At 39.9% G+C, this 13,049-nt stretch overlaps 1 protein-coding gene across 2 annotated transcripts in view; it reads right to left on the reverse strand.

Annotated features, from left to right (window-relative positions):
* tafa5l (TAFA chemokine like family member 5, like) overlaps window positions 1-13,049 on the reverse strand; it is a 77,884-nt gene that overhangs the window by 16,301 nt on the left and 48,534 nt on the right. The window contains exons 3-4 of one of the 2 annotated variants that reach the window (XR_013792939.1): window positions 12,554-12,681; window positions 8,513-8,578 (exon numbers count right to left, since the gene is read on the reverse strand). Coding sequence is in view for 1 of the 2 variants with exons in the window: in XM_079557780.1 (XP_079413906.1) it covers window positions 12,554-12,681 (128 nt within the window). In the remaining variant the exon portion in view is untranslated. The remainder of the gene's footprint in view (window positions 1-8,512; window positions 8,579-12,553; window positions 12,682-13,049) is intronic. The other variant, XM_079557780.1, reaches the window with a different exon arrangement.

Consider the following 13,049-nt stretch of genomic DNA (forward strand, 5'->3'; position numbering starts at 1 on the left):
TTTTGATTAGTTGTTCTACTGGACAAGACTGCATGGGATTGTCTGGGTAACTGAGTACCTGAATACCGTATTTTCTGGACTATAAGACGCTCCGGATCATAAGTCGCACCAGCCAAAAAATGCATAATGAAGAAGGAAAAAAACATATAAGTCATTTCAGAGTTTAAGTTGCACCTGCCTTGGCAACTACCTGGGAATAGAGGCGTAACTGTGCCATAGACTCCAAGCCTCTCCCGGCAGCACGTTTTTCAAGCACCCATTTGCAAACTCGTTCCTCTAGCTGTGGCCATCTAGCTTTTAGCCAGCGATGAGCAATATGTGTTTTCTTCATTGCAGCAAGAGTAACCTCTGCTTTTTGCCAGTCCCGCACAAGTTTCTCGCTGACTCCAAACGTTATCCTTTTTAAAATTTCCAATATATACAGTAAGTAAGTAAGTAAGTAAGTTAGTAAGTAAGTAAATAAGTGCTTTATTTATAATTTCCAACCGTACAGTAGCAGAAACTGGTACACAAGCCTTAAGCGCCCTCTAGCGGCTGTCAATGTGAAATTATATATTTTGATATATAAGTCGCACCTGAGTACAAGTCGCAACCCCAGCCAAACTACGGTAAATAAATCATTATTTAAATGATTGAAACATGTTTAAGTGGTACAGCATTTTCACAAAACATAGCACTATATAGTACCCACAGGTTACTATATACAGTATCTTGTTATTGGTGATGTTCTGCCCGCAACCTGCCCTCACAGCAGAAATTCGGTCCATGACCCATAATGAGTTTTACACCACTGCAGTAACAGTTTGGACATGATGGACTGGTTATATGGGTGCACACAGAATTTAAAGCTTGAGAATGTGTATGCTACAGTGGCCTAGATTTTATATGTTTAGTCTAACCTGTGTGTTTTTTTTTAAATGAAAATGGGTGCATTTGTAGTAAAGTATAGTAAATAACTAATTATGGCCGCTTCACTCTTCGCTCTAATGCATGTATATTTAACAACCTACTTAAGCTTCTTCATTATGCCTGGTATTTGGGCTAAATGAATGCTGCTGGTCATGGCTCTACAACAATTAATGGGAGTGATTGGAGTATCATAGAGCAGCTTTATCTAACCGCAGCAGCCCACTGAGAATACAAATGTCTTTGAAAGGGGTTCACAAGGCACATCCGCAGCAGAACAAAAAGCATTCATTTCCATAAAGCATAACAACACTCAGAGCATGCCGAAGATAAGTGCTAAGTAACGTACAAGCGCTGAATTAGGCTAAAAGCCCTGGGAGCGCTGAAGGGGCCCTTGAAAGCAAATTTGATTCTAAACAAAAAAAATATGCTGATTTGATCCCTCCCACAGAACATAGGAGCCCTATACATCAAACTCTATTTAGGTCACGATGAAGAAGCAGTGGAATCATTTAAAACATACTTAGATCAATGCAAAATAATAGCATTTGTGGTTCTGCATTGGTAAATCACAAATATGACTCAAATATGAACAATGTCGAATCAACCTCTTAGTTATTCACAATGAAGGGCATTCATTTAATCTGGTGTATGTACAAACACAGTAAATGATAACATGTAACCCAGATTGTCAAATAAGCAAAACTCGCACTGTTCATGTGTTATAAAACAATCATTCCATAATAAAGCAGATTTATATCTTAATTACACCAGGAAAAGAACCCTCTCACGCAGAAAAGTTTATGATTGCAATGATCGGCCTCAATGACTGAGCTGAAGTCTACAAACAATAATTTGCAAAATAGTACAAAATAAAGATAAGAAAATCCCAGGCTGTGACACAATTGGAATAACTTTTATGTTAAGATCTAGTTTAACTGAAAGTAGCAAAAACATAGGAACAGAAAAACATTACTCACTTGGTCAATTTTTTGGGGAAAAAAGTGACAATATTACATTGATACACACACACTTTTGTCATATGATTAGTTAGCTATTAAATAATAAAACTGATCTAAATGGATCTTTTTCCTCGACTTATTGCCACCTTGTCGTCACTTTTTTCACATTGCTTTTTTGTTGCATTTTCATCACATTTTCATCGCTTTTTGTCACTTTTCTGTCACTTTTCTGTTACTCTTCTGTTGCATATTCATCCTCGATTTCGACACTTTTTTTCAAGATTAGATTTGGGTAAAGCCAAACTGGAGAAAATATGCTCGGTTCAGGTGGGGGTTAAGAGGTCAAAGCATCTGTTCACAATTCATAGCCCAAACCAATAACAATTTCATAAATCTATGTCCGAGACAGCCACTATGATCAATGCCCTTCAGTGTGCTCGGCCAAAACAAACAATGGCTATAAATCCATAATTAGTTCAGCGGCTCCCCCTCAATTAATCATAAGTTTAAGCTTCAGTTTTGACAGCCCTAAATATAATGCTAGTAATGTCACCACAAACATTGTAGCATCACTATTGCCCATGTTCACAGAGATGAAATACCATATCAATGTTATTTTTGTAGAGGGTATAACCTTTTATACCATGGTCTGGGTGAATACTCAATTCTGATTGGCAAACTGGCGTGCGTTAAAACTGTAAAACGCACAGTTGGTCCGGCAACAGATAAATCATGTTCTATACATTTGTTAAGTGGAGACGTCACAGCTCTACTTCCGGGTTCGCACAGACTGGCAGATGTGCAAGAATCTACAAAAAACTCTTCAAAACCACAATCAATATTTCTGAAACTCAGAGAGTTACTGAACATACTAACTTATCAGGCACATTAGCCAAAAATGCTGTACCTACTGCTATAAAAGTAATATTTACCAAATTCGCTACATCTGGGTTTAGCGGAGCAGCTACGCTAACAAACGTATATGTTTGTTAAGTGTGACATCACGACTTCCGCTTCCGGGTACTAGCAGACTGGCAAATATGCAAGAAAGAAACCAAAAAAAACATAAATATTTCTGAAACTCAACGGAGAGTTACTGAACCTACTTCTTTCTCTCATTAGCCAAAAATGCCGCACCTACTGCTAATAAAGTATTATTTACGAAAGTCACTGCTTCCGGGGTTAGCATAGCTGCTGCAGCATTTGCATTTTTCTCCATTATGTAGCGATTTTGGTGAATATTACTTTCATAGCAGTAGGTACAGCCTTTTTGGCTAATGGGCCTGATAAATAAGTATGTTCAGTAACTTTCCGTTGAGTTTCAGAAATATTGATTGTGATATTAAAGAGTTTTTTGTAGTTCTGTAGTGCACATCTCAGGACCCGGAAGTAGAGCTGTGACGTCACCACTAAACAAACGTATATCACTCCACTGCAGCTGTTTCCATAGTTTCCATAGTAACGACAAACACTTCCACGTCGTGCATTAAAACTGTATAATACATGTGAATCTTCCTCATTTAAACCAGCAGTTAATCAGCTGTCCATAGCTATATTGTCAAAGTTTGTTGAGTCTGTCCGTTACTTCGGAAGACTTGTAAATTAACTCATCACACCATTCATCTAAGTTTGGGCTTGTAGCATCTTTCCAATGTCTTACGAGAACTCGTTTAGCCAACACAGTGCCCAGTTCTGTAAAAAATAAATCCTTTCTGGTTTGAAATGCCCACATTCCTTGTATGCAATTTGTACTATCTTTCCAAAAGATACACATTGTGAATACTAATCTACGAATCCGATATCTCGAAGTCTAATGGAGACGCGAACACTGTCACCTACTATTACTAATGATGTCATTCTCGCCAATTAGAAGTAATAACAACTTTATATCCCGCGCTTTCAGTAATTGGAACAACTTGTATTTGCTCCACACCACCTCACACAGTGGTAGCTGTAGTTCAAAGCGGCCTGCTCCGGCTGCTGCATAGTGCCACGCTGCCTTTGAGGAGGAGCTCATTAGAAGTCTGTGGTCAGAGGGATGCAGCGTAGCAGTGACCATGGCGACACACGACTGCGCCGCGCACACTGATACCTTTATAGCCCGCCTTTACGTAACGCACTTCATACAGTCTGCCCGGTGCTCACACTTCTGCAGACAGCTCCATCACTTAGCCTAATTGGACAAGTACATATGGCGGCGTAATGAAGAGCGTGTGCTTTTTCGGCTTTACATTTGTAGCTATTCGGGTTCACCCTCTGATCCTGTGCACCTCGCCTTGTTACGGCGCCTAATCAAGATGTTTGTGCAGTGAGGAAACTAACCCTGAATGCAAAGCAGTCACTGGAAACAACAAACATATTCTGTTTATGTGCGGATGCAATGTCGGACCGGCTGCTGCGAATGCGCTTTTCTATGAGAGCGTTTGTGGTAACTGCCCGTTGTGCTGTCTCGTAAAATGTAAAAATTGTAGAGACATTATTGGTATGCCAGCCGCAATCAATCTGCTTTCGGAAACACACTGCCGAACACTTGAGCGTTTGAATTGTCAATTTTGTCTCATAATTCTGAAACATTAGGACTGTTCTGCAAAGTATACAGCCTCGAGCACTTGTCACTACAATAAACAAGGAGGGAGCCACTTTCTTATTCTATGGCCAGGGAATATGAGCTGGATATAAGCTTTTTTTTTATAACATGCAACTCATTTAGAGACAATCTGCTATTAGTTTGCTGTGATTATCAAATTATCTTTTGACTCCATGGGGATCAATTTACGTAATTACACTATCACCAAAAAAATGTTGTGGGTGGTGGCCAATACTCAGTCATTCTGGGTGCAAGAAATGTATCTAACATCATCCTACAGTTATAACCTGAGTGTCAATTAAGGCCTGAAATGTGTTCTTGTTTTCAGCAGCACTGGCCCACACTGTCACTGGGACAAAGCTCATGACACCAAAAGGGGGCCCACCCAAAAAGCAAAACATAGTGTAAAACATGACGCAACTCTCTATGACCCACTGGGCTCTGCTTCTACAAGAACAAACTTTTGAGAGACGCACCCCACAGCACAAGATGTTTCACTCCAAGACAAACACAAAAAGAAGAAGCTTATTATTTATTTACTTTTTTTTTTTTTGCATTCTCCATTCTGGGCTTTCCATATTCATTATATTGTTTTACTAAAATATGCAAAAACATAGACCCCACCATTAATGTCTCAACATAAAATTATATTTTACTGCCTCACCGCATTAAGGTTACAGGTTTATTGGATGTCCTGCAGGGACACAAACCTGTAAACATGGAATCTATGGTAAGCTATGGATTTTCTCTGGGCACTTCAGCCTGCAACCAACCAACTTCAGACTCACAGGCGATGCTCACACTGCGGGTCTTGATGCTCAGTTCTAATTTTGGGGGATAAAAAAAGCAATTATTTCGAAGTGTGCTACTATTTGTAATTAAATACAATGTGTACGTGATCTCCTGTCTCAACAAATGTGCTTGTGTAAACATCGATTGAAACACGGCACTTCAGATCCGCAGTGTCAAAGTTGAACAACATTATTATATTTGTTGCGCTGCTATGTAGGTCACATGGTTAGATAATGGTTGTTTTTCTGACTTGTCTAGTGTATCATTTATCCAACGTGGAGAATGGAATAACCTTCAGCAGTATGCAACTTGTTGTTGCTCTATTTTCGTTTCCGATGCTGAATTTTCTCAGCATTCAAGATGTTTCAACTAAAACATTGATACTTTTCTTATCTACTCTTTAGCTGGCATTAGTTTGGCGGTGCGCTTGGATCCGTGGGAAGGCTCTCAGAAGTGTTGTCGGGTGGTTGAACTGCATTAGAAACCTCAGTGCGGAAATGATCCAATTGGAGAATGCCATACTTATAATTCTGAACTCACTGCCTCATTCCTGTGAAGTAACATTTTTGGCTCGACTTCATAATGTGACTGACGCTCACTCTGGCATGGAGAACAAATTCTGATGGGTTTACAGAAACATTATATTGTTTGTAGAAACAAAAATCCTGGGTTTAAATGGCAGCAATAAAAATGGTTAAGATTTAAAGGAATATATTTTCCACGCGTCCTGCACGGACCACTGATGCCTACGGCTAGTTTTCACTGTGCAGTAATATATCATCAAAGAAGACTTTCTGTTTAAAAGAGCTCAACAACAGTGGCCCAGATCGTAGAGCAGATCGTCTTATAACCAGAAGGTTGGCGGTTCGAATCCTGGCTCCTGCAGGAGCAATAAAAAAGCTAAACAAATTACATGTTGGAGTGGCCAAGTGTCTGTATTATAGTTAATGATCCAATCACACATGATTGTAATGACTTCTTTACGTAGTCATGTTGCCAAGGATATTCAGTGTAACACAGTCCAGTAATTATTCCTTAATGTTTTTCCATTACAGTTTATTAATAGGTATAATTGATATTTATGCAACATCTCGTTGTGCAAGAACGACTTTATTGATCTCACAATGGAGACAAGAGGAAGATGCACTTTTTCACTCACGTTTTAAAGCAGCATTAAGTAACTTGTTTACCTTAATAAATCCTTTCTGGAGTACCTCTGGGGGTAATATAAGTGTTAATGGGATTTTCTCTTTTGCTCTCATTTCCATTTGTTCTGTTTTGATTTTTCAGTGTATCTGTTTTTGGGTGTCATTTGATGATTCAACAGATATGATGCCCATCTCAAGAGGGATTGGGGAAAAGAAATGGGGGGGGGGGGGGAAATGTGCTATGCCTGTATACTATACTGAAAAAATTGTAAATTGCAATAATGGCATCACACCAATAAAAAGTTGATAGAAAAAAAAAAAAATGTTGGGATGATTGGGGGGTCTTTCATGTCCCCCTGGTGTCTCTGGCCAGAAAACCACATATGCAACTTTGCTGCCTCCGGGTAGGAGCCACCAATACACATTAATGGAATCACAAAGAAGAAGCTAACAGGCTAACGGGAAAAGCTAACTGCGGGTTAGCGCCACTTAAACAGAATTTACAGCACAGTTTGAGTGAAAAAAAACATCTCCATTGTGTAATTGGATGTACAGTATAATATCCCTCTCTCCCTTTGTCTTTTCTGTCAGCGTAGTATTAACTCTCACGAACAATTAATGAGTAAAAAAACGCAACATGCTACGACACCTGCAGTGGGGCTTATGGCCTCTAGGGGCATGAGTTACTTAGTACTGCTTTAAGAAAGTCTCTTGGTATGGGTTGGTATCGGCTATTGTTAAAGCACTTTGCACTACAGCGCTTTATAAATAAGGTTTTGATTGATTTTCAATTGATTGGTAGATACTCAAAAATGATTAATTTGTCATTTATTAGAGAATAAATCAATACAGAACATTTCTATAACTTTCCAAATATCCCTAAAACTCTGCCTCAGGGGAGTTGGGTCCCTGGGCACTGCTCCCAACAGGTTGCCACAGCGGCTCAGGCTGAAGGATGGCTAAAATGTAGAACAAAGACATTTCCCTCCGGCCAGAATGGAACAGAAAAATCTCAGTGTAACATTTGTTTCTACGTGCATGTTTGCGATTATCTTTATTTAAGATTTTCTAATAAAATAAAGGCCATGTAACAAACACCCAACACCGAGGGTGGATACAATTTGAAACTTTTTTTTTAAGCATATGAATGTTGCTCATTGATATTCCACACCGGCCCCCAAATCCCACCCTTTATAGATCCAATTTTTATGTAACCTTGCATTTCCCATCCACACCCTGCTGTCAAGTGCATAATGCCCCTAACACCCCTGCACCCCTCGCTCGCTCTCCGCCTCCGAGAATATCATACCTTTCAGCGGCTGGCTAGTGAAGACAAATTGCCGACTTGTTTTTGGGGACCAGCCTCCAGAGGGTGATTCATATTAATGGCTGGCTGGCAGTGGAGAGCGGCCATATGCAAACTCCATTAACAGGTTAGGCAGGAGACTGTGACCCCATGGTGCCACTGCGGGGTAAACACTGGGATTGGACACTGTTGCAGGTGTGTCCTCTCGTGTCCACTGCAATTGCTTTATCATCTATAATAACAAGGCAGGGCGGTGTGTAGATCAGTGAGATTAAAGGCGATTCAATCTAAAGAGTGCGCAATACGTTTTAGTAGTTTAGCTGTTATTAATTCAGGCCTCTGACAAATGTAACTCTTCTGAAAGTGTGAGCAATGTCTAATTACAGTTGCAATACTTAATCAGATATTATTCCCAAATCATTCTAGTCCTTGAGGTATGTGAGCTTCATTAAGATGATGCTAATCCTCCAACACTTACAGGTCATTCGCCAGTACAGAGAAACATACTGTGCGGCTCTACAATAAGTATTAAACAGGTCAATGTGTAAAGCTATATAGTTTTCAGAAAATATTGATTGAGTTCACTAAGAATTGGTGCCGTATTTCTCCAATGACATAGAGGCTTTGTAAAAGTAAGTTATAGACTGTCTCCATTAATCAGCATTTGGGATATGAAAACATACGTGGCTCTCACAGTCTATGCATGTTGGTAGTTCATAAGAAATGTGCATAATTCAAATTAAGCATGTACATGGCATGAAGAGAACTGTATGTAATGTATGTAAAAATGCAAAATGAATTTCTGCCTCACAGCAAGAGGGTTGTAGGGTCAATCTCTGGGCTGCCATGGATTCTCTCTGGGCACTCCAGCTTCTTCCTATACAGTCCAAAGACAGAGATGTATCGGTGAACTGGTAAATTGCCTCTGGTGAATGAATGTGAGAATGAATGATTATCCTAGAACTAACCAGGGGTTCTCTAAGTTGTATCCCAGGACAAGAGCAGGGATTACTATACTGGAAAGCAAAATGAGTGGATAATGAACAGAAATGGTGACGTAAGCTGCCATCCACATTGCACATTCAGTAGTACATCTCAGACAAAATCATTGCAAACAGTATGATACTCACCGAGCGAGAACAAATTATGAGGCAGCAAACCAGCCAACACATCATATGTTTAAGGAAAGTAGTGAAAAAACATTTTTCTGTTAAAGTTGGAAGCCTCTTTAGTTAAAGGCACACTGTGTGACATTTTGGATAATACTGTTACACAAGCATTCTCCTCATGAGCAGCTAGACACAGGAAATACATTTTGCCATGGATTATTGAAGAATGGATTTGGATGACAACCTAACCTATTCAAATCTCATATTTGGCTGCCTTTTGTCAACAGCTCCATGTAGACAAGCTGAAGACTTACTTTTTATATAAGAATAAGTTATAAGAGTATATAAGGATAAGGAAATAAGAATCCTGTTCACATCTGTTTCTCTCACTCACAGCGTGATCAATGGTCTTATAGATTTCTCATTTGTGTTTATCTTCCCAAATGTGCTTTCCTCCCATTTTGGGTCTTAGTACAAAAGCCTCGTTTGTTTTGCTGCCAAACCCTTCCTACCTCTGCCCACTCAAAAACCAAAGGCAAGCTATTATCCGATAAGTCTGCTGAGGAGTGGCTAATTGAGGATGCAGTGGCATATGCAGTGGAACTGCAGAGTATTGTATGCTTCATGTTGCATCTGTACAGAACTTGGGATAGTGTCGCTAAGATGTCTCAGGTCTTACTACAGTAATAAACTAATAGAATGTGAAATACTGGAGTTCGAAGGTAACCAACAAAACAGTTCAAAACTGATTTGAAGCATTATAACATTCAATCCCAAACTGAGCGCTACGATAAGAGAGCTGTTATTCTACATCAGCACCCAGACAGGGTGAGGGACAGAAAGAGTGGGAGCTAAATATGAATGGGCAGACTCTGAGGTATACAAACAGCACAAAGCAACAGCATCAGGCTCAGGGTACACTTTGACCCTGCATGCAGCTGACTATACGAGGCTTTTCTTGGTGCTTGGCTATAGCTTGTCATGTTTTGCTGATAGTACGTATCAACTGACTGCACTGTCTTGTCTCATTCCATCTGTCTCTGATGTTCTAGGTCTTCTTCTGTCTCTCTTAGCAGATCAGTGATAGCTGCTCCTTAATTCTCTGTTGACGAGAAAACGAGAAGAAAAAACAAGCAACCACTGTGCAGTATGCACGAAGGGCTGCTTTGCTGAGGTGGGCAGACTGAACGAAACACCTAATTAAAGTACAACTAATTGCTTCCACAATTAGTTGTAGCAGACAGCCTGGAGCATGTACCTGACAGCATAGTGGGCTTGTTAGGGCAGGTATGTTGTCAAAACAGTAAACAACTATAATGATTATCCTATTGAATCACTAACAACACTGACAGAAAAGAGGAACACTGAATAGATGGACTGGGAGAAGTGCCAGGTGATTGCTGAAGGCCACTAACTAGGGCTTTTGGCCAAAAGTTTTAAGTCTCAGAGTAAGAAGTATGAATGAAATCTATAGATTTAGTGTCACTTGCATCACAAGATGCCAGGTTAGACATTCATGCAGTTGAGTACCTCAAACATTGCACTGTGAAAAATGAGAACTGCATTTGAGCAACTATTGGCTACTCAAAATGTTTGTCAGGAGCTATTTAAAGGGGAGATAATGCTGAATTAACTTTTTTGTTGTTGCTTTTAATCCTGTTGTAATTGTACTGTGTGCACTTCGTCAAGAATCTCCAAGAGAATCTCTTTTTCTCCCCAGAAAGGCCGGATAATGAGAGCCGAACTCTGCGTATGGCTGCCTGATGAATGGAGAAACCAACGAGCCCAAAGAATAAACCAGTGAATCCATGGGAGAATCTGTTTGTTCATTCATCTCTGGCTTTGGAAGTAAAAAGCCCATTACGTAACAGAACACTCTTTAACATGGACTGCCATAGCAATCAAGACAATTAGCTGATACGGGATAACGATTATTCCTGTGTTCACACTGTGGGCCCAGTGCCGACACGTCTTTAGTGCTGAGAGAACAGAACTCTTTATGCATCAGGCAGGCACAGAGTCGCACAGTGTGAAATTGCAGGGCTTGCGTATCGCGAATGGCACAGGAGACTGTATCCATGGCTACTCACTCGTGGGCCGGCAGAACATGGTGCCAGGGGAGGGACTATTGTTGGTCATTCTATAAGCGACAACTGAAAACACCCAAACTTGGTTATTCTCTAGTCTATTCTTCTCTCCATAAGAACTGGATTATGGAATTCACTAGACCACAGAAAAGGGAGGACAACACCTTTTATCTGTGTTAAAATAGCCATGTATTGGAGAATCTCAAGGCTTAATTTAAACTGAAGCTGCCTCTAAACCCAGCTCTGTCTCTGTTGTTTTGACGGACACAAGATATAAGCAAATGATCTGAGACCCCACAATTTGATGCTATACATAAAACGTTTAATTCTAATATGAGAGATTAGCATGACTTTCACCAGATTTTAAACTGCCAATACAGTATTTATGGATCACAGTCACGGTTGCGCAATAGTTCCGCCACAGGATCCCGAACAGCATCATCCCCCCATCATCGCTAGAAACGTCCCAGTGCTTTGATATTCATTGTGCTTAAAATAAGTTCTGAATATAGTTATTACATCGCGCAGCCATAATAGCAACATTGGGCTCTGGCAGCGCAGACTATAAACACAGTGTGGAGAGCCCACAGAGGAGCAGATGACACTATAGGTGCTGCTAAAAATGTTTTGTGTTCATTTGCATGTCTTATAGTGTCAGGGAGAGGTCACAGACAGTTTTCAGCCATTCTTAGCGTTAATAATTTAACATCTGATTCACAGCCCGTCAGCAAGTTCAGTGCTTTTTATACGGGAACACCGATAGTGCAAGAGAATTTAAAAATGAATAACTAGGACGGGGGAAAAGCTTCTTTGTGATGAAATGAAATTACTACTTCCACTTGATCAAATCACACAGCTCAGGAATGTAATGTATTATGGCTTTTTGCAACACTTTCATTTGACGAGATACAGTATATGTTTCTTTGACTTTCATTGTAATTATGTATTTCTTTGTTTGATATGGACATAACAATAGCATTGGACAAACCAGATGCATTGCTGTAAGTGTTAGAGCCAAACTGCTCATTTGCAACACCTTTTAGACACATTTAACACATGTGCAGTATATAAGAAAGGGTAATATTACACATCAACAACATACATTTCATGCAGCGTTACCATGACTTCTGTTCAAGCTGTTTCATGTCAGCCTGCAGTTTTAAGTCAGTGGGCAGACACGTCCTCAGTCTAGAACCATTAAAGGAGAATCTGCACTGTACAAAGTTTGTAGCTGTAACAACATTACCTGTTTTAGACATACTCCAAGCTTTAATCTTGGGAAGTAGCCAGAAAACTTTCAAATTTATTCTGTTAATCCTTAATGCTAATGCAGAGCTAATCTAACAGCTCAGTCATGTTCAAACTTCAGTCTTTTCTATATCCTTTATACTGGCAGTCGACCAAACGCATTAATATTAAAGGCTATGGCTATGAGTTTGCCATTAAAATAATGAGTGTGGGAGCTCCAGACCTCAGAGTTGGATGCTGCTCACAGTATTTTTTTACTCTATATCTGAAGACAAATATGCTGTTTTAGTGGAAGGTATTGGATCTAGCCATGTGCTAAAACGTCACGTTCTCCCCAGGGCTCAGAGGAGTTCACAGCAGTGATGTTCACACATATGGAGAGCATTAATGAGTTGTCATGTAGATTACCGTGACAGTCTTGATGCGGCCGCTGCCCTTGGTGCAGGTCCATCCTGAGCGGTTGAACAGGAGGCTGCAGAGCTCCCCCTCTAGGCAGGGGACCATCTCGCACCACTGTCGGCTCCTCACGATGCGCGCTAAACAGGCAAAAGACAGAGGGGAAACAAGTTATTAAACATTCATGAGAGAATAAAGAATATGAGAATGTGTTCGCACAACTGAATAGCTCCCAAAAATAGTATTTATTACTTACACACCCCAGTTCTTATAGGGTGTGTTTGATTAGCTACGTCACATGATGTCTGAACCCATAGGGAAAAATATTTCACCAAATTTTTTTTTTTTACAATATGCACATGTTATTTACATGTTATTTACAATATACACATTTGGAGATATGAATACAATGGTTTGCACCATGTTTATATCAAAAACCTGAAAGTTTTGGTGACAACAAAAACATTTTTTTTTTACATTTTATATGACTACACCAATCTCAGAGTAC

This window comes from Gobius niger, assembly GCF_951799975.1.
Source record: "Gobius niger genome assembly, chromosome: 6".
In the NCBI taxonomy this organism is placed as follows: domain Eukaryota; kingdom Metazoa; phylum Chordata; class Actinopteri; order Gobiiformes; family Gobiidae; genus Gobius; species Gobius niger.